Source organism: Falco cherrug, chromosome 8 (assembly GCF_023634085.1).
Source record: "Falco cherrug isolate bFalChe1 chromosome 8, bFalChe1.pri, whole genome shotgun sequence".
In the NCBI taxonomy this organism is placed as follows: domain Eukaryota; kingdom Metazoa; phylum Chordata; class Aves; order Falconiformes; family Falconidae; genus Falco; species Falco cherrug.
In genome coordinates, this window is record NC_073704.1 from 63,691,374 (window position 1) to 63,719,367 (window position 27,994).

General features: G+C 46.1%; 2 protein-coding genes across 5 annotated transcripts; one reads left to right on the forward strand and one right to left on the reverse strand.

Annotated features, from left to right (window-relative positions):
- The first annotated feature begins 540 nt into the window (after nucleotides 1–540).
- Nucleotides 541–5,786, forward strand: LOC102059582 (interleukin-4). Its single transcript, XM_005440736.3, has 4 exons — nucleotides 541–2,280; nucleotides 2,540–2,587; nucleotides 3,963–4,094; nucleotides 4,326–5,786. Exons 1-4 carry the CDS (start codon nucleotides 2,146–2,148, stop codon nucleotides 4,416–4,418), a joined length of 408 nt encoding a protein of 135 aa, XP_005440793.1. The 5' UTR covers nucleotides 541–2,145; the 3' UTR covers nucleotides 4,419–5,786.
- Nucleotides 5,787–5,907: 121 nt separating this feature from the next.
- On the reverse strand, nucleotides 5,908–27,909 carry KIF3A (kinesin family member 3A). 4 transcript variants are annotated; one of them, XM_055718338.1, is made up of 19 exons: nucleotides 27,834–27,909; nucleotides 26,072–26,354; nucleotides 24,369–24,513; nucleotides 24,049–24,133; nucleotides 23,467–23,572; nucleotides 22,576–22,715; nucleotides 21,465–21,662; nucleotides 20,896–21,070; nucleotides 19,113–19,214; nucleotides 17,447–17,518; nucleotides 15,538–15,546; nucleotides 13,761–13,917; nucleotides 12,694–12,874; nucleotides 12,280–12,390; nucleotides 11,368–11,493; nucleotides 10,187–10,240; nucleotides 9,995–10,063; nucleotides 9,639–9,763; nucleotides 5,908–9,108 (listed from the first exon to the last, which is right to left on the reverse strand). In XM_055718338.1, the coding sequence occupies exons 1-19, from the start codon at nucleotides 27,837–27,839 to the stop codon at nucleotides 9,060–9,062; spliced, it is 2,193 nt and encodes a 730-aa protein (XP_055574313.1). In that variant the 5' UTR covers nucleotides 27,840–27,909; the 3' UTR covers nucleotides 5,908–9,059. The 4 variants fall into 4 exon arrangements, with proteins under 4 accessions (XP_055574313.1, XP_055574309.1, XP_055574310.1 ...); XM_055718334.1 differs by lacking the exons at nucleotides 15,538–15,546; nucleotides 17,447–17,518; XM_055718335.1 differs by lacking the exons at nucleotides 15,538–15,546; nucleotides 17,447–17,518; nucleotides 27,834–27,909 and adding an exon at nucleotides 27,083–27,534.
- Nucleotides 27,910–27,994: the final 85 nt, after the last annotated feature.

Consider the following 27,994-nt stretch of genomic DNA (forward strand, 5'->3'; position numbering starts at 1 on the left):
TTACCCCCTGGACCTGCAAACACGGTGTCCCGCAGGCCTGCAAACATGTTACCCCACTTATCCCGTACACCCTGAAACACCTTATCCCACGGACCCTGAAATACCTGATCCCAAGTTCCCACGTACCTTTAAACGCGTTATCCCACATATCATCCCACAGACCCTTAAACCCGTTATCCCATGGACCATCAAACCCTTTATCCCACATTATTCCATGCACCTTGAAACACGTTATCCCACATGTTATCCCACACACCCTTAAACCTGTCATCTCACATAATCTTAAACCTGTTATCCCATGAACCATCAAACCTGTTATCCCATGGACCCTCAGACATTGTCCCACATTCCCATGTACCCTTAAGCACGTTATCCCAAACACCCTTAAACGCATTGTCCCGCGTACCCTGAAACCCATTATGACACGGACCCTTACACGTTATCCCCCATACCCCCAGTCCCGTTACCCCCCCGACCCCCAGCCCTGCTGCCCCCGCGGCTGCAGGGCTCGGCTGTGGCCAGCGCTGGCCCTGGCTGGCATCGGCTCACGGGACGTGGGGCAGCTTCTGGCCACCCCTCGGTACCAAACCTGGCCACGCGAACCCAGTACAGGTGACTTCCCCAACACACAGTGATGCACTTTTCCACCATGATTCAGCCCCAGTAGCTCAAAGGTTACATTTTTCTGTTAATTTAGCGTTTTCTGTTCATTTACTCCAGGTTTTACAGCTTTCCACCACAATACCTGCAGAAACCACTGTGTCTGCAGGATGGGGCTGCCACCTCCATCCCCTTCTCCAGCATCACTTTCTGGCAGGGAGACTCCCACCACCACCCATCCCAGGGCAGCACGGCAGCTCCCGGCTTCCCGGCAAGGTGCCTGGCCCCAGAGCCATCGCCCGCAGCAGCTGCCACCACAGCACCGTCCCGCACCAGAGCGCGCTCCCTTATCTGCTCTGCATCGAGTACGGTGCGGGTAGGAAACAGCGCAGCACTCCGCTGGCAAATCCCTCACAAAGGTCTTTCTGAGTCAGTGGCACTAACTTCATCTGGGGCATTTCATAATTAGACAAACAGAATTACTCTCAGTCTGGCTGCTCCTGGATTCATTGAACACTCACAAACTCTTATCAAGCATCTGATGGCAAGTTGCTATTTGAGTTAGAAAAATACCTATTAGTTATTACAAAACTCCAAAGTTTCCCAGCTCGGCTCATTTCTCAGTGTGATTTCCTGCGGCAGCCGGGGCGGGGGTGCCAGCAGAGCCCAGTGCCCGGCCGCTGCTCGGGCTGCTCCCGCGGGATGGCCAGGGCAGCCCCCAGGCGCCGAGCTACCGGCTGCTGCGGAGTCGCAAACCCCTGTTTTCCCATGCGAGTGCCAGCGCTAGCAGCACCAACGCCGCAGGATTGCCCCGCGCCAGCAGCCTGGCCTTCCCCCACATCCCTGCAGGTGCCACGGGCCCGAGTGTGTTGTTCCGGGGGTCCCGTGTGGCCCCCAGCTCTCCGTAACCCCCCGGTGCCGAGAGGCGGTGATGCCCTGCTCCAGCCCAGGAGGTTTTGTCCCCGCAGGCTCCAGGCAGGGCTGTGCTGTGCTTTCTGGCTGTCCCCGGCGCAGGTTAAGATAACCATAGACAGAAAATAATATGCAGATGGAAGATGCTTTGCATGATTTGGAGATAGTCAAATGATACACGAGATGGAAGAACTTGCAGGATACAGAAAAAAAAGCGCAAAGCTCCGTCATCTGAGCGTGGTCAGAGCCGTGGTCTCCCCCGTTTGGCCACTTTCAACTTGGGGCATAGAGAAAGTCCTGGAATACGGAGAAATGCAGAATCCCCAAACCAGGCAGTTTACATACTTTTGTACGTGACCTGACTTCTAACTGTTATCTTACGGTGGAAATTTCCTATGTTGAAACGTAATGCGAGATCAGAAGAAAGCCTTGACTTTTATAAAAAATACCTGTTGTCCTAATTGGATAGGAGCAACTTTGGAAAGTGCAGATAAGGGAAAAATAAGTTTTTCCTATAGGTTCAGCAATTTTACAGCCATAAATTGAGATGTTTCTTCCAGAAAAGCACACACAGGTATAGATCACCAAAATATCCAGAAACTGTGAGCTGAGGGGGTTCAGCCCGAACAGGCCATGATCATCCCGGTCCCAGTCCTGCTCATCTTGCTGGCGCTGCCAGCCTGCCAGGGCCACGTGGCTGCTCGGCTGCAGACCTCCATCTTTCTGAAGGAGAGCATCAGGCTGCTGAACGAGCTCCTGAAGACAAAGGTAGGGCTCGCTCACATGGCTCAGCCTCTACTCACTGATGGGAGGGAGAGATTGTTTCGCTGGGCTCAGCGAGAGCAATGCTGAGTCAAAGAAAGGTGCTGAGCAGGCAGGGCTGAGGCAGAGCGTGGGGCTCACGGTGCTCCCAGGGGGCCGAGAGCAGGCAGGCAGAGGGATGGGTGCGGGTCTGCATGTGTCAGGATGGATCCGCATTAGCGTTTTCTCTAGCTTGATTACCCCTCTCCTTTGTGTCTTGATAAAGGTTTCCTGTGACAACATAAACATGACAAATATTTTCTCAGGTGATAAGGTAAGAGAAAAAATTAACTTGTCCTTGTTCAAAAATAATCACGTGGCCACGACGGGTGCTGGGAGAGGATGCTGGGGGCCAGGGGAGAGCGCGGGGCAGCAAGGAGGCAGGCGTGAAGCCCCGGCAGTCCTGCCCGTCCCTGTGCAGCACAGCATGAGGGCCCGAGCAGCGATGCCGGACTGGTCCTTGCTGCTGCCACTGCCCAGCATGGGTGCCCTCACCTTCCCGCACCCATCTCCACCTCCAGCCAAAGCAGCATCGGCTGGTCCTGGCCACCCTGGAGGGAAGGGGGAGGCAGAGGGGCAGGCGGGAATGGGCAGCCTGTGTCCTCAGCAGCACACGGAGGTTCAAGCTTTTCAGAAAGGAAGAGAGGAACTTCTTCCCTTGCCTTGGAGTGGTGTGTCACCACCCCACAGACACCCACACGTGCCTATCACACAGCATCTCAAGCTCTGGTTAGACATACTATCCCTCTTTAGCCCCTTATCTGGGGGAAGGCTCTTCAGTTAGCAGAAGATTTAATAGCAGATAATAAAGCCTATTTCTGGTCTGAAAATTGCTGCCTAAGCCAAGCTCCCCGGCACCAGAGTTCCTGTTTTCACAGAAAGCCGATGCCCTCACCTTGTGCTGCACTGGTGGGTGGCAGCCAAGGGATGCAGCAGCCTCCCTCAGGGGACCGGGGCTGAACATCCCCTCAGGGGGTCCCCGCACCCTTCCTGCCACAGGGACCAGCCCTGGGAGTGAGAAATGCTGCACAACCCAACGCCCACAGACCTGGCCGTGCTCACGGGGACTGTCGCTTATTTGCTGGTGCCATTTGGGTGAAAGCAGAGATCTGAGCAGGCAGCGCTCACAGCAAGGTGGCATCAGGACCATCCCCCAGGGAAGACAGCAAACAGTTTTTCCATTACTGCCAGCACTTGTTAGCTCCTCATCTTCCACATGTCTCTGCAATGGGACTTTAATCAAAGCACCTGACAGAGGCAACCTCTTCCCAGGGGCTTCTGTTAATCCTCTAGAGCCTCTGCCCACCCAGACCAGCCTTGTCCCCAGGGAGCCCTGCAGGGAGCAGCTCCCCGAGCACAGGGTCCAGCGTTCACACCTCCAAGAGGAACCTGGTGCTGTAAGCGTGTGGGTGCTCACCGCCGTGCCAGGCTCTGCCACAACCTCTCGCCAGCGGCCAAGGGCCCCCTCTGGGACAGGAACAGACCCGTGCACACACACCTGCAGCCAGGAAGCCTTGACATCTCCAGCTGTACTTTCCGCCTGCCCTTTAGAACAGAAATGTATTATTTGTGCTGTTTTAATCTGCTGCTAACAAAGCTATGACTGTACAAAAAGGGTTTCTAAAATAACCATGTGTGTCTTTTTCCAGGAATATGATGACATGGAGACCTTATGCAAAGCCACCACAGTAGCCTGGGAGGGCCGGAGCTGCCACAGGCACCTGGAGGGCATTTACCTCAACTTGCTCAGTCTGGTCCAAAGGAAGAGCCCAGCCCACAAGGTGAAGTGATGCCACCCCCTCACCGCCCCCATGCTCAGCCCTCACAGCACGAACTGTGCTGGCTGTACAGCCCCTGGCCTTCGAGCTTTCTGCACATCCAGCTCCTCCCTCGGTCACCATTTTTGCTTTCACCCAGTCCTCTCCCGCACCACCACTAGCAACCAAGATGATGCTGCAGAACCAGATCCCTCCCCCAGCAAACACCCTCATGGCCCTTTTTTCCTGTTACAGGCACCATGTCCCGTGGCAGCCGGCAACACTACCTCCCTGAATGACTTCCTAGTGGACTTACGCAGAGTCCTCCAACGACTAGTAAAAGACTAGGGTTTGAAGTGAAAAAAGAGTTTTGGTTTATGGTTTTTTTTAAACTACAATGACACTGTATTTTTCAAAGATTATTTATAATAATTCTTTAAATAAATGTAATTTTGGACTAAATTTGCTGGCAGTGCTTAAGACTTACTCAGGCAGAAACTGGAGCGCACAGGAGTACGTTTGAAAGCTTGAAGGCATGAGCTGGAATGTGGGCCACTGGGCTGCAGGACCCTGCTGGCAGCACCTTTGAGCTGTGGAGACCCCAGCTCCTGGAGAGACCCCTCAGCCCTCTCCCACTAGCCCCAACAGAAATGCCCAGGGGCCCCACGAGGCAGCCGTGGCTAGGAAAGAGGACCAAGGCTGGCCCCAAAGCAATGGGGACTAGGCGGATGCCACAGGGGGAAGCGATAGAGCAGCAAAGAAAGGATGGGTATTTTCTATCCACGTTGGCAAGGGGTGAATTTGTGACCCGACAGAAAGCAGGGCACAGAGCGGCAGAGCTGACTCCAGAGAGCTGAGCAGTGACAGGTTCCTGGATGGAACCGGGGCTTTAAAAAATGAGGGAGCTTAAAACCATAAAGTCAAAAGTAATCTTTGTTACTTTGCCATATAAGTTGCAAGAAATACATGGGAGTACAGTGAACAGAGTCCAGAGTCTACTGGCACAAGGGTGGTGCCGGCAAGAGTTGCCAAAACAAAGAATTTCTCCTGCCGCGAGGTTAAGGCTCACACCAACACAAGGAAAGCAGGTGTACTGCAGGGGCAGGAGCCCAGAAGCCAGAGGGAGAAGACAGGCCACAAAGAGGGCCTTGCTTCTGACACTGAACTCCAACGTACGTGCTGGAGCTGCAAAGAGACATCAAGTCTGTAGCTAAGCAAGCCCTTAGTTCTCCCTTCACTTTATAGCCTATATTTATAACTATACATTTATATATATGGCATAGCCTTTTGCAGCCCAGGAGTAAAGAAGCTCCAGCAACAACAGTAGTGAAATAAACAGCAACAGGGAAGCAAAACCACACTGTTGAAGGGATGACTCTAGCATGTGACCAACCTGGGTGGTGGTTAAAGTCTCTCTAGCAACAGGGAACTGAAGTCTTGCAGGTATTTAGGTATTACCATTTTGCAACTTATTCTGGCATGGTGTGGGAGAGCACTATGGAAAGTCCCAGGACTGTGCAGGGTTTGGTTCGTGCATCAGCTGAGTCACAGTACTCAAGGGAGCTGCAGAGTTAGCAGACCACAAAAAACTTGTGAAACACCCTCTTCCTTCTGCCCTGTCTACCTCTTCCACAAGAGCTTGCTGCCCAACAACTCAGGGCTTGGCAGTGAGGATCCCCACGCACCCCAGACTCACTTCTCTAACTTCTCCAGCAAGTACTGCACATCACAGAACTGCACAGACTGTTTTAGCTACCCTTCCTGACACAGCTTCGACTCGTTGGGTTAGAAAGATTCTGTATGTACAGTCATTTGACAAACATGCACAGAGGGGAACTAGGAATCAAGAATTTTATTTCTTGGTATGAACATGCTCCAGGGACACAATACATATATATACAGTGTAATGAATAAAGTTTAATCATAAAACAATGAAAAATCAGAAATAAACAGTTAGAAGACCAATAAATAGGAAGACAAATTATACAAAAACTAGTAGTTCTTCCTGTGTACAGGACTGGCTAAGCAGAACTGTTGAGAAAGGTGGAAGTTGGACATGTGCAGACAGTGTAGTCAGTGAAAGGCACTAAGGACCATTTTCCCCTCCTCTTAAAGAAAGGATCAGGAACAAGTTAAATATGAAATAATTCCTTCACACAATGTTAAACAACATAAAGCATCAAAAACCTCAATGTTAAGGTCACTGTTCTGGAATGAGGGGAATCTTCTGGTAGCAAGATGCAAAGATGAGCACACACAATATATATTATGGTAATATGATTTTTGATAAATACTATAGAGCACATACTGACCTGGGATGAGAATGGCTGTATTAAGCTCCTAAAAAAAACCACCCACACAAACCAAACCCCTTCCTCATTAAATCATGTTATGGACCCACAAGACATTCACAGATTGTCCAGGGCTAGAGAAGGCCCATATGATCAGCCAGACTCCCTGGTTTTAAAAGAAAGTTCCCAGAACTTCAGCAAAACACCCTCGTTATAAGGTAAGCCAAGTTGATAGATCATCATGACCATGACAGTTCCACTTAAAGTCCTCTCGAAAGAGCAGATAATTTGTTCTCCAAGCCCCTATTAACAGGCTATTATCAACAGTTTCTCCAATCTGCCAATGAAAAAGCTATGCAAGCAATTAACTGTTTTCTCTGCCCCAAGGCTCACTTAAATAGGTAAAGTACTATTGCTTTCAGCAGCAGGACTGTAACATTGAGTTGTTAAGCATACGCCTTCATAGTTAAGTTTTAAATACTTGAAATGCAGTGTTATGGTTCACTATGGTATCTTTAAGCCACTGATGTCTGTCAGGTAAAAGACTTTTCAACAGTCTTTTTGAAAGCTCAGTTCAGGAGAAACTCTTAAAAACAGATCGTTCAACAAATCTTAGCATAACACCACATAACAATAGGGAAACAACAGTCATCCCTGGTTCTGAGAACCAGTACAGGCTCGGACTCAGAATTGACATAAGGCCTTGGACAAAATGTCACCTAAGCCATTTTCAGTCTGTCTTGTTTGATGAGAAGTATGTCACACAAGATAAACCCAACTCTCCAAGCACATTCAAAGTAAGGTCAGCTCTTCAAGAGAAAAAAAAAAACTAACTACAGCCTAGCTCAACAAAAATTCTGATTTAGCTCTTTCAGTGTGAGGCTAGAAAAAAAATGCTAGTGTTTGTATTTGAATCTTGTATGAACTTAGGTGACACTCCCCCCAGCCTCAAAATAAGAGGGCAGTATGTTGTTTAAGTCATGATCCTGAAAAACACAAAAAAAAAACAGGGAAAAAGCTCACATCTTGTTTAGAATAGCACTGAATACACCTCCAGAGCAAAATATGCCCTTAAAGACCAGTTTCAACTGCTACGGATCCTGTTACAGACCTGTCATAGAGCCACAAGGTACATCCAGTTAAAAGTTGATCCCCCTTTCTTACTGTCACGATGATTAACTACTCTAAGGACTTCACAAGAACATTCTAGTAATTGCAAATGTGGCTACTAGCAAGAACTCAGGACACCCAAGAAGCTGTCTTGTTCCTTCTGTCATGCTTAAGGTCTCAATTTCTCCATTAATAATCACAGCTTTTTAAACCTCTAGGTAACACTAAGCTTACACGGAAGTTACAGCTAATTACCACCACCCTGGCATGGGAGCTGCTAAGATGCCTGCAGCTGACATGCTCCAGCATGAGTTAAAGCACACACAATCCAAGAGATGCATTTTCTGTGACACAAAAGCAATGTGTTAAAGTGATATGTGTCTATTAGCAGCATAAACATCAAAGAAAAAGAGCAGCCACCACAAATAAATGGTTGTTATTATTAGAGACCAGAATTTTTTTTTTTTTCCTCTCATCAGAGCATAGCCAGAAACCTGAGATGATACAGTCTACAAGGGAATACAAGCATCAGTTATTTCAAGGTATCTTACTGTTCTGGGAAAGTTGGGCAATTCATGCCTGTTTTAGTATAGCAGAGTTAAATTCATCCTCAATTTAGAGCACTAATCCAGTGCTCTTGTAGCCAGGGATGAGAAAATGGAGCCATAACGCTCACAGTCCCAGGGCTGAAGCCAAGCCCTAGTGTTACAGCATTCCCCTTAAATAATCTCTGCTGTTCGGATTAAGAACAATTCACATACATTTAAAAAATTCCAGCTCAGAAGCATAAAAAGCAGCCAAAGCAATGCTGCAACACAGCCTTAAAAGGAGGGAAGAGAGCTCTTTTGCCTTTGCACCAAAGGCTTCATTCTCCAGAACGCTAGCATCACAAGCAAATAGACAAAAATAAAAGCACTAGACACGCTTGTTTTCTGTTGCACTTAAAGAGAGCATGGTCCCTTCCCACAAGTCTCAGACTTTTGTAGTTCATGTTTCCCCTACCCAACTACTTTCTTTGTACAGCAAGACAGCAAGTCAAGGGACAAAGACTGTGTATTTGATACACAATACGATCAGGTTAACAGCCACAGTGAGGAACACTTAAATAAAAGGGTTTGATGCTCTTAAAGGTTTGCAGCCACCACATTCAAACACAGATCAGTGCAACAGAGGACAATAGTGAAAGCTGCCGGTTATGTGCAAAGCAGGGCAAAAATCAGATTTATCAGCCTTAAATTTTAGGATTTCATCAACCGTTTTGAGCTAACATCTTCTAGCACTTAAACACACATCTAGAACCCTTATTTCCTATACATTTCAACAAGGATTGCCAACAATAGTTTCCCTGCACAACACATTTAACACATGGAATTTCACAACCATCATATATACCAGTTATAATATTATGTTAATATAACATACAATATACAGGCAACTAAGGAAAAATACATTTTTTTAAAGTAAAGCTCCATACCAGCAAGGTATGGATTTTATTAGCCATGTCAGACTGTGCCACCTCTTGAATTCCATATTCTGACCAAGTCTTATACACTCACTGATTTTTACGGCAATTCTGAACAGACCACACCTACTGCAGCAGAGAGTCAATGACGGCTCCTGGCTTTGCTGAGTGTTTTCTGTTTGGAGAGCAGAAAGGAAAGGGAAAAATAACACCATACACACATCATTATGCTGTCTACGGAAGTCAGAAACCAGCTACATTTCAAGTCAAAACTATACAGTGTTACTCTTCCACAAGCATTTGTCAAAACCACACAAAAACAGTCCAAAGAAATCTGTGCTGAAATCTCCCCCAACAGCACATTACTTTCCAGTAATAACCATGTATGTACTGTTGATGTGTCAGCTGTTAAACCGAAACACAGAACACAGTAAAAGCTAAAGCAAGCAGCCAGAAGACGGGAATGCAGCAAAAGGGCATCAGAAAAATTTTCCAGACAAGTCTTTCTGGTCAAGATCTTACTGTCAAAGAGATTTCAGCTTGGTTCTGTCACACTTGGCACTGGTAAACTTTATACCATGCAAAATTTTAGCATTTTGTCTTCTCATTAAGTGTTTGAAGACTTACGGTAAGTTTGTATACACAGACTTAAGCCTTCCCCTGGGTAAATCCCCCATTAAATACAGATACTCCAAAGTTCTTCACCTTCTACCCGTCTTGGGCCTGGATCTTCCTTTTGAAGTCCTTGGCCTCTCCAGCTTCATCAGAGATTGCCTCAAGCTTTCTTCAGTGTAAGCTAAGTAAACATGGGAAAGGTCCACTTCAAAGGGCTAAAAAAAAAAAAAACCCACACACACCAAAAAATCAAAAAACCCATAAAACGAGATCAGAATGATTTTATACACTGATCAGCAGTGCTTTTGTAACACTAAAAAGGTTCATCTCTCCAAAAGAAGAGGAAATTCAAATTGGACAGTTTCCCTGTAAATGTGCAGTAGCAGGCACAGGAAGCAGAACTTAGACTTAGGCAGTTCAATACAAGCTTATAAAGAATCACTCACATCTTTCTCTTTTTTATCCAAGACAGGTGTCTGTTTCCTCATATTGTTTCCCGTATATGCAACACATTTCTTAAAGAAAGAAAGGTCTGTTAGTAATGCCTACTGTACACAGCAAAACTGACTACAGCTTTATCAATTTACTTCTGGGCTCAGTTAATGTTAGGTTGTACATGAGCCAGCCAGCTAGCTTACCAGCTGCCATTCTCCAATGTCTTCATTCCAGTGAACGTAGTTTTCAATCATTTCCTAGAAATAAATTAGAACAGTAATTGTTATAGACTTACACAATTCACCCTCCAGATGCCTTTTCCCGGAACATATCTCCCCTAAAGGCTGGACAAGCTGCTTAAGAACAGTCTTGACCATTCCAAGTTGTTTTTTTCAGGACAGCCATATCACGTTCAAAAACTCCAATTTACACTCTCAAGACTACAGAAGAGAAAAATACCACTCCCAAACTGTATTCATGGGAAGGCCATGCTTGAGTGGGAATTCCAATTATGCCAACGCCATCAGGATAGCAATAAACACACATTGTAATACAGAAAAGACAAAAGATTAAGGGAAATAGCTTTTGTATTTTCTGTTCAATAGCATGCATCATATTTAAGCTCATCATGAATTTCCTGGGTATTGGGTTCACAAAGAAAACAAGAAGTGAAGAGTTCCAAGTTCAATCTTAGTCTTACTACATTGTATTAATACCAGACATTAGCAACCACAGCTTCAAGCACAGCGGAAAAAAGAGGTTTTAAACAGACCCAGAGCATGGGCACATGGTGAATATAGTAGTTAAATATGTGGGTGAATGATTTTTTTTTTTTAAACCATTAGGCAAATATGCTGCAAGAGAACAGACTAGTATATCCCTCTGCTTACAATCCCTGAAACATCATACACTGCTTCCCTAAAGCAGATTCCAAAACCATGGAATTGTAGCCAAAGTTATCAAAACCTCCAAGAAATAGAACAAAGCCATTCTGCATTCATTAATCACATCATAGAGCTGGTTTTGGAGCCAAATGCACCTACGAACTCTGATCTTCTTCCAGGTGAACTTCAAGCAGAAGTCCACCAAGTTACAAGAGTCACTTGACAAAAGCACCTTTTCCCACTTTAACATTATCTGGATTGTTAGAACCAGGTGATGGCACAAACACATGAATGCAACCAAGCTGCACCTGCTCAGCTGAGCCACAGCAAAGCAAGGCTCACAGCAACATGTACCAACTCATTTGCACTACAACTTCACAGACAAGTGTTAATTGGTTCACTGTGAACACCTCGGGAAGAGAAAAGCCAGCTCATTCCACTTGTTGGACAGAACAGAAGTTGGAGGGTTCAGCCTGCATAGCACAATCCTACATCTTTACCTGGTAGTCCTGAGGAATGAAGTTGTCTATGATAAGCATCTGCAGACGAAGTTCCCTGCTCAGCTGCCGAATATTCTCTAGTAATCCTTCAATTTCTCTCTGATGCTCTTGTTGCAGATCTGCCATCTGAAAACAAACAAGGCATTTGAGAGGCATCACAGCTAGCTTAAGACATGGTAACAGCCTAAGAGAACAGTCTTCTGCCTATACAAGGGTTTTGGGAAACAAAAGCAAACTCTGGTGATAAGTACTAATATATTATCTCTAAAAGAATAAACACTCTGAAACATTCTGGCTCAGAGATGGCTGAAAGGAGCATTAATTCTCAGTTTCATAAAAATGAAACTGGCCTTCTGCCAACCCAAGCTCTGCATCAGCTAAGAGCTGATGAAGAGCATGCAGACAAGTTACATCCCTGGCAAGATTTCAAGGAAAATCTCTGATCCCAAAGACAAAATGCACTTTTCATGAAACAGGAACCTCAGACACCAGCCAAAGGGCACATTCATCCAGTGACTGAGGAAGAGATAACAAGGGCAACAGGCAGAAAGGACAGAGAGCTAAGAGCAGAGGAGCATTTAGGCTGCTGCAAAGCAGGAGACTGGACTGCCAGCTAACAACTTACTATGTTTCAGAAATAACCAGGTTTTTTTCCTCGAAGTTCTGAGTCTCTCCATGTCTTGTACATAGCCCCTCTCAGCCTGGATTGGGGAAAAGCTCTACAACGTGCCTCCCATGAAGCTCCAACACCAGACTTAATTAGATCTTTTTGAGTTACATGACCCAAATGGATGGCACAGAAAAACATTTCTAAACATATGGCAATTTCTCCCAGTGTTACAAAGCTGTTGGCTTACCCTTCCCAGCTACAGTCCCTCACGTGATCACAGGCTGAGGACTTTAGACACTAACCTCTGATTTTGCAGCCATAAGCATTGTCCAAACTTTCTTCAGCTTTTTGGTTTTCCCCTGTGCTTCCTCCTGGAGGCTTGTGTACTTCTCCTCGATGTCCAAGCGTTCTTGCTGTGTGCAACATTTAGCACAGACATCCACACGTTAACATAAACAAAGAAACTATCTGCAATAGTATGAACAAGAGGAGAAACTACTTGAACAAAAAGCATTTGCCAACGGCACGGAGGCCTGGCTGAACCAGGCTAGCTCAGACCCAGTGATCGCCCTGCCACCGTACGGCCTCCAAACTCGTTAGCTCCTGCTGCGCACACAGGGTAGAGCCCACTTCACCCAAATGAGCAGTGCCCAAGGCACAAAACACGGTGTGCCCTGCCATTGCTGTTTTCAGACAGCTACAGCATATGACCCCACCTCTTTCTCCTCAAGCTCCTTGCGAAGCTGTTCCGCTCTCTTCCTTCGTTCTTCCAGTTCCATATTAGATTCTTCTAGAAGCTTCTCTTGCTCCTCTGCTTTTGCCAGCAAGTCTACTCCTCCCACAATTACCTTCTTCTCCAATGCAGACAGCTTCTCCAACAGGGACTGGTGCTCTTGTCTAGAGACACAGGTAAGTGTAAAACTTCCTAACCTACAGTGCTTGCGCAGCAGCAGGTCCAGCTCAGTTGTACAGCCCAGACAGCATTCACAGGGCTGGAAAAACTTGTCTTGCTGCCAAGGGTTTAAGTGGGGGTGAAGCAGTACAAGTGGATGCAGGGAGTTGCTTGTGCTCCAGCTCCCATTGCTTTCTCAGAAGCAAAACAGGTCAGCAGACAACTCTCTTCTGCTGCAAGTCCCCTCTGTGAGGGGCTGCAAAGCACCAGCAATATCACCAGGCTACCCAAGGCACCCTCTCCCCAAGAGTCCTGCCAGTACAGCAATGCCCAGAGGCAGGTGCAGAAATGGAAGTGAGTGAACAGAGATCAAGGCAGGGCAGCTGAGATACAAACCAGGAATGCTGGCTGCTGTCCGAGCAGCTTCTGACAGCAGGACTGTCCTATTCGCATGGGCCAGTGCAGTCTCAGCAGCTTTTCAGCTCCAGAGAGGGGAACCCCTACACCCAAAGTGACAAGCTCCTAAGAGTATGCTGCAGAAAACCTGGCTTGCTATGCAGCTATTACCCACTGACCAAGGAGTACAGCTGCTCTTCACAGGTCTCCAGGGTTTGGAGGAGTCATTTATGTTTCTACTCTATCTTACACAAGCAGACAAAGTTCAGAGAAGAAAGAAGTGGCAAAAGGATAAAGTTTGTCTTTTCCATCTGTTTTAAACTCTGAAAGCAAAGTAAGCTCCTCTTTCACTTTGATAATAGCAAGAGCTGATATTCAGTTTACACAGTCTGACAGACACCTCACCATAAATCTCCAGATATCTATAACTGCATTGCAAACTAAGGAAGGAAAAACCTGTACAACCACACAAACTGCTCTGAGCAGGGTACTTACTGAGCTTTAAGCAAATCTTTTTCCCTTTTCTCCAGTTCAGCTCTGGCTTTGTTTCTTTCTTCTTCTTCCATATCAAGCTTAGTTTCAAGAGCTTTTCTCTCCTCTTCAATCTTTGCTTGCATCTCTACCATCTTATCAGGGGAAACTTTCTTTTTGCCTTTGGAAGAGACGGGGGGGAAAATTAGTTCACAGAAAAATAAGATAGCCTCTGTATCAAGGCATTTTTTCCCCAGTTCAGATTCAACACTTGCATTTAATAAAAATTTAATTAGATGTCACCTCCAAGCTGGGCACAACTCAAGTCTTTCAAATCCCTTTTTAACACTGACTAGTTGCCACCAGTTCCTACAGAGAAGCAACGCTATATAACTAACACGAACTAATGCCCCCAAAATAGAAAACACATGAAGAACAACACTTGGAGAGGGAACACTGCCCAAGAAGAAGTCCGAGCTCGAAACTCAGATGTTCTAATTATGCAGACTAGACCAAATGAAGGGAGACAGAAGACTGCCTTGACCTGCAACTACAAGAGCTGAACTATCAAGAGTTACATACTGAAATGTCAGCTTAGCATCCCCACCAGCCCTCATTCATTGGGCTCCTTACGGGCTTACCTACTGCAAAATGAGCACATAGATACTTTAAGAACACACTACTATGAAAATACAGAGACTAGAGAAATGCCAAACGGCCCTATGAAAAACAGGCTATTAACAAAACTTTTTGGTGGTATTTGACTTATGTAACAGTGACTACACAGATTTTAAAGTACTGAGGTTTGCTATGACTAGTCAGCTGTGTCTTTACAACATAATTACTACCACAGCAAACCAGTAACATTTCACAGAAAGCTGCAAAGGAAGCAGCCAGAGTCTGTCTGAAGAGCTAGCCTCAAACTCCCGCGATTTTGAAACAAAGCGTGAGGTTGCTGCTCCAGGAAGTCACTCTGCAAGCCCCGAGTCAACTTTCATTGTAATCCCAAGAGGGCCTAAGGGAGGTGAACACAGAGATCACTGGGGGTTATCTGGAGTGAGAGCATGCCCAGCCTACGTGCATTTCCTCAAATCCACAAGTCTCCCACAAGTCCCAAGTCTCCCTTTATTCATTATAAGCAAATCCTTCATTTTCCTGTGTTGTTCTTCTCCAGACATGGAAAAACAAACCCAAAAAATGTAGAATCCAGATGCCTAGAAACTAACAGAAGCCTTCAACTGTCAAGGGACCTTTTTTCCCCCCACAGTGACATAATGCATATAGTCAGAACATGCTTGAGGACGTTGTTCAGTTAAAGGCTTCCCTTTCCTCCAGTCTTTATTCAGCTTTATACACATATATAATCTCTAGCAGACAAAACACCATATTTTTAAACATACATGTACACACATAAACACATATGGATATAGATATGTATGTATCTGTATACACATTTGTTCATGCAAGACAATTAGTTTTGTGACAAGGTAAGGACTTTAGCACTAGAGCAAACAATGCCTTAGCTTCCATCTGCCAAACTTTGAGATCAGATAATAAGCACTTATTTCTGGATTTGTGGTGGGGAAAAAACCTCTCTCCAATTAGTCTTTGAGTAAGAAGCTTTCTGAAAGTGCTATACAGAGCTCATCACAGAGACAGGCCAGGTAAAGGCTTCTCACTGTTAGTGCACAGCCCTATACATTCTCAGTTTAAGAGAAAAAGGTGAACTAAACCAAGTTTTAAGACTCTTTCACAAGCTCTGCAATTTTATTACAAGGAGGTGGAAATCAATTACACCAACCTGCTTGATCTTGCATTAAGAGGAAGTAGAAAGCAAATCGCAGAGAGGCAGCATATGCATAAAAAGAGGAGGAAAGAAAACATATTATTGCCTTGGTCATCTTGGACAATCATCAGCATCAGAACAAACATTCACTATATATATATATGCACATTTCTAGAGTGGAAAACAGAGGATAATTGTCACTGAAAAACTCCATTAGAGCAAACATTAGTGCATCACGATTTTATGCTAAAGCAGAGAAAGTTTCTGTACTTCAGAGTGCTTTGCATATCCAGGATAATCTTCAGCTCACTCTTGCTTTCTTCTGCCCATTCAACGCAATGCAGAATCTAGAAGTACTATTATGAGCCTGCCGCAAAGATCATGCCCTAAGAAACAATTAAAGACGGTAGATTTCTTCTTCAATAACAGACCTAATGCTTCCCCCCATACTCAAGATAGCCAATTCTGTTATATTACCTGCAAAATAGAATGCGTCTTCTGTATGCTAATAAGTTTTAACCAAGTTTCCAAGCCAATCCTTTGTAAGATACATGACAGTTGCACATAGGGAGACTCAGCACAAGATTTCTCCATTTAATTACACAGGGGATTAGTAGGTTAATTTGCAGTAACTGATGCTTCCATAGAGGTATATAGCCAGTTTTGGTTACTCAAGCAAGTGCAGCAAAAAAGGCAGGACAGGAAAGGGATAATGAAAGCCACCACATGCAAAAGGGTCACGCTTGAGGACAGTTAATATCCCAAACCACACATAGCTATACTTATCCTAATCACCAAAAGCCCGGTGCAACTTCTATGGAACTGTCTCCAAACTTGCAGGAGATGGACTCATTCACCCGCTGCCACATCAGTGGTTTGCTATTAACTGTCCTCATCCAAATAAAATACTCAAGGTTTCGAGCAAGCTTTGAAAGAGCAAATTTGAAGCAAGCAGATTCCAAGCCTACCATCCTATGACCCACCAAAGGTCTCCCTTAAAATTGTGATCCTTCTTAACCTTCTATCGCGCTTTCTCTGAGCTGATGCCTTCTACTAGTGTAACTAGTATAAACGTGATTGAAGCATCCAGTAATACTTTCCAGACCCTCTCCACACAGGGAGGGGAGCAGACTGCATCCATACAGATAACCACAACAGTTGGTGAAGTCACTACAAGCCAAGTCCTAAGATGCGATTTCTTTCTTTTGTCATCACTAATTGATTGTTGAGTTTTTAAAGTCACAGAGCCCTCTCTCTGACCAGGAGCAGACTTCTTCACTTCCAGACCACAACCTAGGTGCCTTGTCCTCTGAATTAAACCCCACTGATCAAAAACGTAATATCATGGGGCAGTTAAACCCCAACCACCATCAAGGGTGAGTTGTTTTGGTTTTTTTTAAGTACCTGCCAAAATAAAGATGATCAACCAAGTATTACCACATTTTCTTTGCAAGTATAAATATACTGTTGATTGCTCCATTTGTTTTCTCCAGAACTAATTCTGAGAAGGCAGAGCCCAGTATAACACAGCACAACCCATTTCACCTGTCCAGCTGTTCTTTTCATAAACTCATACTGTAGCAACTCACATAAAGTTAGCTCAGGCTTTTTCCTGGTATTTTAAAGGGAGCATTTAATACAGAGTTGCAAACTTTTTAACCTATTTTTTTCTCAGTTGTCTTTGAGCCTTGCTCAGGTAGCATACTAAATTGCTTCCTATTCTCTCTTGTACCTGGCTAACACTGTCCACATTGAACAACTGTTTCAAGCACAGAAGCAGCAAAGGAAAGGCATGCTTTAGCAGAGTTAAAAGCTCAGGTTTATCTTTCCAACAGACATAGCAGGGAACAGTGCAGCATTGCAAAATGGAGTGTGCAGATTATGGAGAGGCCAAAGCTTAAAGGACTTAAGAGCTCCCACTCACTAGTGAAGGACTTATCCAGAGGTTTCTCTATGACAGAGCATGTGGAGTCTGAACTACTGCTGCTGCTACTGCCTGGAAAACAGAAATGCGTCCCACAGAAAAACCCAGAGAGGAAAGAAACATGCAGATGGGAAGTTAGTTCTGAAGTAAAGAAACCCAGTCGGGCCAGCAACCTAGTTCAGAAAGGCACAAGTTCCCATTAGGAAGCATTGGCTAGGATCCCTCCCAGACTCAGCTTGCAAAGCCACCATTTCCCAGCACAAAATAGCATGCTCAGAAAGACACTTCAGTTAAAACCCATCTTAACCAGCCTACAGCTTAAAACAACATGCCAAGGCAGCTTTCATTTCAAGCAACAACAGCACAGACCAGATCATAGTGGAGAAGGCTGTGGATATCTGCAGTAGCAGAGGATTCAGTGACCAGGAGTCTTTTCCAGTCTTATGTGCGTGGCAACATGCACTCTTCCCTCCAGAAGGCAGAATCAGCTTAAGACAGTTACTGTGCATACTGCTGCTAAGCACCACCCTTACTTGAAGAAGTTAACATAGCTAGTTTGGAACCCGAGCAAGTCAATTATTTGCCCTCTACTCCTTTCAAGCAAAACTTTGAAGGTGGTCTCCTCTTAGGAGGAGATTTGGGCAGGACTTCGTTTCTTGATGGAGACAGTGGTCAATCTTTTCACTTCTAGAAATTGCCAAAAGGTGAAAAATGAAGTCAGAGTCATTACAGCTATCAAAGACATGACAAAGGTCATTTACAACTCCACTTGGACAGATAGTAAATGAAGAAAGCGCATCTAAAATGGGAACACTTAAGAATCCTGTTAAACTGATGTGGGTGCTTCAGGACAGGAAAGCAGTTTGAATGGCAAAATCAGTCTACTAGACAAGCTCTAAGTTTAGGTGTAGCATTGGGCTTGATTTCTCTACTCCCCATGAGGAAATGTCAGAGAGGTTCTGGGGCACAGCAAGCTCCCTGGGAGCCACAGCATCCCATGGTACACAGTGACCTGCAGTTGTAGGTTCAGCAACATCCCTTTGGATTTAGATGTTACACAGTTGTTTAACACTGATGTGGGACAAAGCCATGGGGTTTCCAAAATGCTCCCAAACAAGGGGTGTGCAGTTCCCATCCAGCCTTTCAGCTTGCACAGAGACACCCAAAGGTCAAGTTTTTCCTCTACCAACATAGAGCAGGACACCAGAAAAGTCAGTTATTGAACATCCATAAGACAGATGAATCCTTTGCCTAAACCACAGCCAAAATTCCCCTCCAACCATTCCCATGGTTACAAAAGCCACATCTGCCTACCACTGATCTTTGGTTCCTTCTTCCTCCCACCTCTGTGAGCAGAGGAAGTTCCACACCACAAGTCACAAGCCATACACAGCCACCTTGCGGCAACCAAGGAGCCACCACAAAAGAGAATGTTACCACAAGCACAACTACCCAAGTGGAAGCAGATACTACACAGGTTCAGAGCAGTCCGTCTACAGAGATGGCACCAAATAGCTTCATTTGTAGAAGAGGCATGATAATTGCAGCGGCAGTAGGGCAGCTCTACAACTCCACTTTTCCCCACCTGGCTCTGGCTACAGTTTCTGACACCAGTTCCTGGGTAACAGGAGACTAGTGGCACTGACAGGAATCTCTACTGCCTTACCCCGCCGTTTCTTCCGCTTCTCCCCATCGTCTCCAATCTCCCCATCATCATCTTCATCCTCCTCTTCAGAATCACTGCTCTCTGAACCAGATATCTCTTCCCCTAAAAGAGAAGAGTGTGCTTTCTGATGCGCTTTCCTTCACCTTGTATCAGCTTGTTACTGTGACAGCAGCATTTGCCCAAACCCAGCAGTATCTGACATGAGCACCTGCAGAAGTCATTAAATGTTGAGTAGACAGGCAGATTGCCATGGTTCAGGAAGCTTAAGGAAAATCAAGATAAGCAATGTAATACTGTGAAGTCACTGTGTGTACGTTAAAGCTCAAATGGGTGCCTTTCATAGCAAATAAAGCATCCCTTGCACTGTCAAAGCACTAAGATATAATGTTTTCCTAGCAGAGTCTCCCCATACCGCCTCTTCCATCTCAGATGGAAGATTAAATGGTCAGATAAAGTTCCCACAAACTTGAGACTTCATCAGACACCTGTATACATGAAGCTAGACGGCTGTTAATTGACAAAAACATCCAGTTTCACAAATGTTTATCAGTGTTGCCACTGCAGATATGATGCTCAGATGTGTTGGGCTGAGTTTGGAAACCAAACCAAATAGAATTCAGCATTTAATATCCTGGCCTCCAAGTAATGTTAGCAAACATAAGGCTCTTTGTTCTGTAGCTTAGGGTCTAAAATTTAAGAAGCCACCCTCCACCCACCAGGGATGGAACAGCTACACCCAGCTCCCAACCGTTGAAAAAAACATTACTGACCATTTCCTGCTTCTCCCGAATGGGGCAGAGTCCAAACAGCAAGCCATGCTGGACTTACTGCTACAGCCCTTCTGTGCTGTGAGCATCTCTCTGGAGAGAGATGTTGTGCCAAGGTCATGGTTTAGTAAACTCCCTCTGGCAGGGTCCTTCATAGAATCACAGAATGGTTTGAGTTGGAAGGGACATTAAAGATAGTCTAGTCCAGCCCCCCTGCCACAGGCAGGGACACCGGCCACCAGCCCAGGTTGCCCCCAGCCCCGTCCAGCCTGGCCTTGAGCACTGCCAGGGATGGGGCACCCACAGCTGCTCTGGGCAGCCCGTGCCAGCGCCTTGCCGCCCCCGTGGGGAAGGGTTTCCTCCTAATACCTAGTCTGAACCTCCCCTCTTCCAGCTTAAAGCCATTCCCTCCTTTTCCTACCACTACACGCCCTTGTAAAAAGTCCTTCACCAGCTTTCCTGTAGGTCCCCTTTAGATACAGAAGGCTGCTATAATGTCTCCTCAGAGCCTTCTCTTCTTTGATGCTGATGGACTAATATGTGTCACAAGGCCAAAGTTACAGAGCTTAAAGAAGCTTCTTGTTTCTCCATGTAGTGTTTGAAAGTCAGCCCCAGTTCTAGCTCCACAACTTTGGTTCGTTCCCCACCCCCCCCAAAAAAAAACCCGCATCCCTCCTCCTCAAACTGGGAAAACATTTGGTCTTTACTTATTGTACGATTTAGTTCCCTATACAGTGTTCAGAGCCCTCCTGCTCACCATGCAAGTCTGGGCACACCTTGCTTAGCCCAGAAGCCACCCCTTAGCCCAGGGCCAAGTGCCACCCAGATGACAAAGCCAGGTCCCCCCCAGCCCTTGGGATGCCTCTCCCAGAACCCCCCAGGGAAAACACCACCGGGACACTGACCTGCACTGGCTATCAAACTCATGTGACATCTTCAAATAGCAAAGAATGCTCGCACTCAAACTGAATGAGCATTGCTGCAGAGAGAAACACCAGGAGGAAGGAGAATCTCACCTTCTTCCAGTTTTTTCTTAAGCTCTTCAATTTCTTTCTGAAACTGGCGGAGCAAAGCATCCTTGGGGTCTTCATTAATCCTGGCCTTGTTCTTTATATTCTTGGCTCGGTTTGCATACCTGAGAGTGCTGATAGTCTCATCGTAGTTATAGTCTGCTGGTCCAATGTTTGCACACTGTGACACACAGGAAACCAAGTTACTAGAAGACAGAGTGTCAGAGCCTGGAACAGGTCATTTCAGGGACCCATCCCCAGCTTTGCAAGTCTCACACTGCTACTCTTTCCCAAGACTTCCTGCTGCTTCTACACCAAAGCTGGTTTTGGCTACCCAAGCATAGCTTCTATTTGATCATGTAATGTACATTTATACATTTGCCCTGTGCTTAGAACCTCACCTGTACAGAGGCAAAGATAAGAGACAAAAATATGTATATGGAAGGTTCTCTGAGCTGCAAACAGCTCTGAAAAAAAAGAGGTAAATACCAGCCTGTTCTCATGGCAAAGTCACTATGCTATCCCTGTAAAAATGCAGCTTGACAGCTAGCACTGGAAAGGGCGTCTCAGCTTACCATCATGGTTTTGGAGTTGCCCCCCAGAGAATCCTGAAGGAGCCGTGTAAGTTTGGAGTTACGGTAGGGCACGTGGGTGCTCTTGCCATCCACCAGCGCAGAGATAACATTCCCCAGCGTCGAAAGAGAGAGGTTGATCTTAGTAGCTTCCTTCAGTCGCTGCCCTGTGGCTCCAGTTTTCGCCTGCCTTTCAGAACCCTGGAAAGGGAACAGGAAGCAAAAGTTACAACAGATCATCTAACACATCTCCTCCCTCCAAATACAATCAACTACACCTGAAGTCATGCTAGCAGCCATGTCACTTTCATCCATTATTAAGAGAACCTAGCCAAGTACCTCAGACACTGTTAAAGAGACAAGTCAAACAGGTCTTAACTAAAGCTTTCAGTGCCAGCAAATTCTGGATTGCTCAGAGTAATGCAGCTGGGAAAGTGAAGATTTTGTCCTGTGAACAAAAGCATTATAAGAAGCAAGTCAACAGTTATGAAGCACCTAGCTGCAGCTGCTAAGCACAATCTCCAGCCTTTCCTATCAGCAGGTCAAGGAAGAAAAGCAACACTGAAATTACTGTAAAGAGCTTCATAGAGCAACCTAAACATACATCATGTAAATAAAGTTAACATGCAGACACTGAATGCCTTTAATCTCCCCTTCCCTGCACCTTCTCTGAGGAAAGCTACTCCAGCATAAAGTTCAAGCCAAAGATGCATTTTGCCAGCACGGTTACATTGATCCAAAGTGAGTGACAAGAGGGAGGGAACCTGCAAGTGATGAACTGTATGATAACAACCCCCCAAAAAACACCCAGCCTCTTGAAAAGACCCAGTTATGCTGTCCAGAGAGCTCTTTCCAATGTAGTTTATCCATTTAATGATTATTTTATAGAAGCAAAAAAGCCCTTTTACCAGGACAGGCTCTAGCTACACTAAAGACTTCCTAGTACACTTCTGATTTAAGGCCCCAAATGAATACTTCACAGAAGTCAAGTATCAAACAGAAGGTGGGCTCTAGCCATCAAACAATGGACATGCCCTTTACTGTGCCTTCAAGAGTGCACACATGAGCAGCCATGCGCACCATGCATTATGGCAGACCCAGCTGGTCTACTTACAGCAAGATCAACGAGGTGCAGTTTGCCCATGCGCACATGCATGTTTCCATCAACCCCCTTCTCACTGCACTCAATAGTGATAGTGAAGATGGCGTGCGAACGAGAGCTGTGTTCATTCATGTTTGTGGCACCAACAGAACCTTTTAATAGAGAGAAAAAGCAATGTTGTCTTCAGAGTTAATCACACTCTCCCTGCTCTCAAAGAGGACTCATCCCAACCCTGTTTTTCAGAATGTGGAAGAGGGATGCTCAGACTTGGCAAACTGTATTCTTAGGCACTGAAGTTGCAGCACCTCTCCAATCTGGACTAGCAGAAGAGTTACAGCCTGCTGTAGCTCTAAGCCAGCCACAGACTCTCATCCCAAGAGCAGCAGTAGTTCTCATCTGTTTCTTTAAGGCTACAAAGATCAGTAGTCTGAGGTATTCACAGCTGATCCCTGAAAAGAGCTGTATCTTGAGAAATCAGAACACAGTAATCCATGACAAGAGCAACGGTAGCCAGAACTTTAGGCCATAAAAGGATCTGAGCTTAACTAAGGAGTCTTCCAGAGAAGAAAAACCCTCCCACTCACAGCACAGGGCTAGTTGTTCATCCTGATCAGAAATGAAGAGGGAAAAGGACCAACACACACACACCAGTAGTTCTGAAAATATCAGCTGCCCTCATTGCATCCTCCCCTTTGCATTTCCCCCACTGACACTGGCCATTGTGGGAGGCACAGCCTTCTTTATTTGCCCCTGCAAAAATGGGTTTGGGAGGAGTTACCCTTTCTGCTCTGCTCAGCTAAACAATCTTTCCAGTGCTAGAACCAGGATCTCTTACTGTGGTCTCATAATCAGACCTTTCTTCTGCCTGAGCTATAAAAACCTGCCCACAGCAAGGCTACGTACGGTTCTTGTGGCCCAGAGTCATGATTCTGTCCATATCGTCTGCATTGTTTACGACATAAGCTGAAAGGTCTTTGATATAAACTCCCACATCAGGTCTCTCTTTAACCTAAGAGAGAAACAGTTTAGACTGAGCATCCTTAGGAGATCCCCAACAGCAATTTTCAGTGGCCCTGTCAGTGATTTACTCCTCCTGGTTCTGGTTTGCACATAAAACACCCCAACACTCAGAATCAGAGCAGCTAAGGAAGACTCATGCAGGACAATATTCCACTGGTTTCCCATGGTGGCAAACAGTGACTTTACATCTCAGGCTCCAGTTTCTAGAAAGACTGCCAAGGGGCCTTTGGGGCAGAACTGCAGACACAAAACTGACTCAGATGGAACAGCCCACTTCTCCCTGTGCAACTGACCAAGTGCAAAAGAATCAGAAGTCAGTGATATCCATCTGCTGTTCCTTAAAGGAAACAGTACACATGCCAAGAAGCCAAACCTCCCACTTCCCTTCAAGTGCTCCTCTTGTCTTTAAAATATAAGATTGTTCACTGTTCAAAAGAAACATTATATTCAGAACAACAGGCTCACCTCTAATCTCTGTGTCTGGTCTTTCCCTAGCAGGTCCCGCACTTCTTCATTGTAAATTTCCAGGTAAGACACACGAACTAAAAACCTGAAGATAAAAAGTAGCTTCCTTAGCAGGACATTTGCAGAAATTCAACACAATCACAGAGTGCAAAGAAAACACAGTGATATACCAACACAATCCTGCTACCCCATCAAAAACTGCCCGAGTAGGAGTCTTTCAGCTAGGGCCAGAGGTACCATTTCAGTTGCTATTGTCAAGGTCAGGCTCCTGCTACAGATGGATACACAAAAGACAGAAGCAGTGAAGAGAAGCTGTTTACCTTGTATCCCCCTCTGCCTTGGCAATGTGACCAAATATATGAGCAAAGGAATTGGGAATGATGCCTCTAAGCTCAGGAACTGCTCGGACCCCTTCCATGGTGAAAGTTTTGCCTGTTCCAGTCTGCCCATATGCAAAAATAGTACCTGAAGGATAAGAAGACATATGAACAAATGCTAAGAAGCTGCTAACCACAGTTTTACCTCAACCCTTCTTAGCCTGATAGCACTAAACACTTCTGTTGTTAAGGACTTGAAATTTTCCACCCATGCAGTAGATACTGTACAAGGGTGAGAGCAAAAGAAATGCTGAACAACCACAGCAAACAGGGCCGAACCACTGTTTTACCCAGCCTGCAAAATATCCAAGAAAAAGTCAGCTTGTTTTAACTGTGCAGCATGATTAAAGTACAGAGCACTAGTACGCTTAGGTCTCACACACAAATAATTAAGGCAAGCCCAATTAATAACATGGTCAATTAGAGGAAGATCATGATACACCAACTACAAAACCAACTCCTGCTAGCCCTCTAAGCCACAGCAGAAACAACATGAGGCTTCTACAACACAGGCCACAGCACAAGCCCAGTTCTGAACCTGCACATGCAGCTACAATTTGGACTAGAGAATCAACCTGCACAGGAAGACATCCAGAACCTTCACTGAAATCCCAGACTCTAGTACTCCAGAAACGTACTGGTTCTTAAGTTTAGCCTAGCACTGCTGAAAAGTCAAGTCAGAAAAGCTGAACAAAAGGTTTCAGTTGCAGACCTACAGTGATGGCTTAGTCCAACTGCCTGACCAGTTCAGGGTTGAGCACAAGTTAACGCATGTTGTTAAGGGCACTATCCAAATGCTTCTTAAAACACCAACAGGCTTTAGGTGTTGACCACCCCTCTAACAAGCCTGTTCCAGTGTTTGACCACCCTCTCTGTAAAAAAATGCTTCCCCAAGGCCAGTCTAAAGCTTCTGTGGTACAGCTCTGAACCATTAATTTTTCAACCACGAATTTCAATCAGCTGAAACCTGGGTATGTTAGCACAAAACTTTATTAGGCATTTTACAAGCCTTTAAGAATTTTTAATATACTACTGTTTATAGCACACCGTTATGGAAAACAGTAATTCACTTCCTTACTAGCACCTGCTTTCCTCTACACAATACATTTACATGCACCACACACACGCATGTAAATCATGGTCATACTCTTCCCAGCTGTAGGAAGCAACAGACTGTGTGGGGTAGGACAGATGTGTTTAACTAGTCATCTTAGTTTAAAACAGCAAAGTTCAGAGGAGAAAATACAGCAGTTATATGCACAAGTCTGGTATGCATACCTAGTTACTGCAGGAACGTGGCAGCTGCCTGGTTACTGAAATTGTATAGTGAAGAGCCGCTGAGGATTCTAATAATGAGATAAAGCGCATATCTTTTGCAAACAGAAGATACAGAACAAAAACAATTCAGCTAACTGACCTCAGCCAAGTCTTGTTCATCACCAGTCTCCCACTGTTAACGATCATAGTAGGCACAACCATCGAGTTCTCAGAACATGTACCTTCAGGCTATTTTAAGTCAGATGCCACAACAGAAACTATACAGGGCTATAGCCCTCAAAGTGAAGCTAACTTAAATAAGATCAGCAAAAACTCTAACAATGCAAAGAACAGGAGATAGGATCCTCAACTTTAAACAAGGGACTTACCATTGTACCCTTCTAGGACAGAATCAATAATAGGTCTTGCAGTTAAATTATAGACATCTAGCTGTTTACTCTCTGGTCCAAACACTGTATCAAACGTAAATGTCTTGGGAGGCTCATTGGATGAGTCTGTTTTATGAACAGTTATAGTTCCTCTCATTTCATCCACATTGACTGCCATTTTGTAGCCTGTAGCTTTCTCTCGTTCATTAAGAGGCCGGCATCGAACAACAACCTTGACATTATCACAGCTCTCTGGCTTGTCCAGCTTCTCAGGCTTGTTGATCTATAATTATTAAAGAAGAAAAAACCACCAAAGGCTGTAACACCACTGTTAACATACTTGCCTGTTTAAGCACAAACAACGCTGTTGAATCGACTCAGGCAGATGCCTATGTCCATAGGATTGCACACTTGGGGACTTAAAGCCAGAACTGGTGTATAATTAAAGCTGAGAGAATAATGTACACTTACTCAGCCAATGCAATCGTTTTCTGTTTGCCAACGTGGAAACCAATCAAGTAAAATTTGATAATTCCACATTCAATATCATCTAAGAATTTCTTTAAGAAACAAGTTCATGCTTGCAAACAACCTGCAAGCAGTTTGCTGGAAGTAGGTGCAGCCATACCATTGTTATACACTAACACCGACCATGCTCCCGCACTGGAGCACACAAGTCTCAAACCTTAGAGATGACATAAGCAGACACGAGTCAGCACTGGCTGAAGGGCATTCATTAAGTTACAAGCTTCAGTACACTAGCTGAATTTTAATCATTTAGGAAATTCAAAAGGTGCATTATAAAGTCTCACAAGCCTTTTCTTTCACAAAGTACTTACAAGTTTTGAAGCACCACTGATTAATTTGATGTCACATGCTTCTCCTGATTAAATAAATCTAAAAGCCATTTGATATAGTAAAGTCTCAGCCACAACCCTTGGTGCTAGGTGCTGCAGCTGATCATTTAACGACTTCTAAAGCAGCCGTCTCGGATGTCAACAAGAAACAAACCCCGTTTCCAAGCGCCTCTCCCACCAGCTGCCTAGATTCCTCTCAGGCCTTCGCAGAGACCAGGAACAGCTTCTGTTCCTCTGGCGGAACGAGAGCGATCAGCCGCGTCTCGGCGGGGAGGATCCCCCAGGGCCGTTCCACCACCGCGGGTGCAAGTTTCTGGCATCAGCTGCCGAATCAGCGACCCCAGCGCACCAGCCACGCCGCCCTGCGCTGTCACCCGCAGCCGCCCAGCGGAAAGCCGGCGGGCCCAAGCGCTGCCCAGGGCAGATCCCAGCCTGACACCCAGACCCGCGCCCCGACCCCCCAGCAGCGGCTCCGCCGCACCGCGCCCCGCACCGACAGCGCCGGGCCGGGGCCGCTGCGGCTCGGGCGCGGAGGCGAGACCTTCCCGTGAGAGGAGGGAGAGCCCGGCCTCGGCCTCCCGCCGCCTCTGCCCAGAGACCTGCCGCCACGCCCCGCCGCCTGACAGGCCAGCACAGGCCGCCCGCCACCCCCCACCCCCCACCACCCACCACGGGCGGCCCCTCACGCCGGGAGCGGGAGCAGCAGAAGCCGCGGGGGCTGCGAACCCCCCCACGGCGGGCGCCGCGGCTCCTGTCAGCGACAGGCCGAAGCATGCGGGAACCGGACGACCCCAGGGCCGGGCTGCGCCCCCTCAGGCGGCGGCGGCGGCGGGGGGGGCCGCCGGCACTCCCCGAGTCGCGGTCCCCGAGGGCTCCCTCCCCGGGGCGGCCGCGGCTGGGCTCACCGGCATGGCGGCAGCGCGCGGGCGGAGAGCTGCGCCGGGCGCGAGGCACCCGCCGGGCGGCACAACGGAACAATAACAGCACCGCGCCTGCGCCCGCCCCGAGCCGCCCCGGCCCGCAGCCAATCCCCGCGCGCTGCGGAGGCCGCGCACCCAATAGCTGG

Coding starts and splice junctions, on each gene's coding strand:
- KIF3A (XM_055718338.1), bottom strand. Junction 21,071..21,464: donor GCAACTCCAAAACCATGATG/GTAAGCTGAGAC, acceptor TGTGTGTCACAG/TGTGCAAACATTGGACCAGC. Junction 10,241..11,367: donor TCATTCCTCAGGACTACCAG/GTAAAGATGTAG, acceptor ATTTATTTCTAG/GAAATGATTGAAAACTACGT.
- LOC102059582 (XM_005440736.3), top strand. CDS start 2,146: ATGATCATCCCGGTCCCAGTCCTGCTCATCTTGCTGGCGCTGCCAGCC. Junction 2,281..2,539: donor ACGAGCTCCTGAAGACAAAG/GTAGGGCTCGCT, acceptor GTCTTGATAAAG/GTTTCCTGTGACAACATAAA. Junction 2,588..3,962: donor ATATTTTCTCAGGTGATAAG/GTAAGAGAAAAA, acceptor GTCTTTTTCCAG/GAATATGATGACATGGAGAC.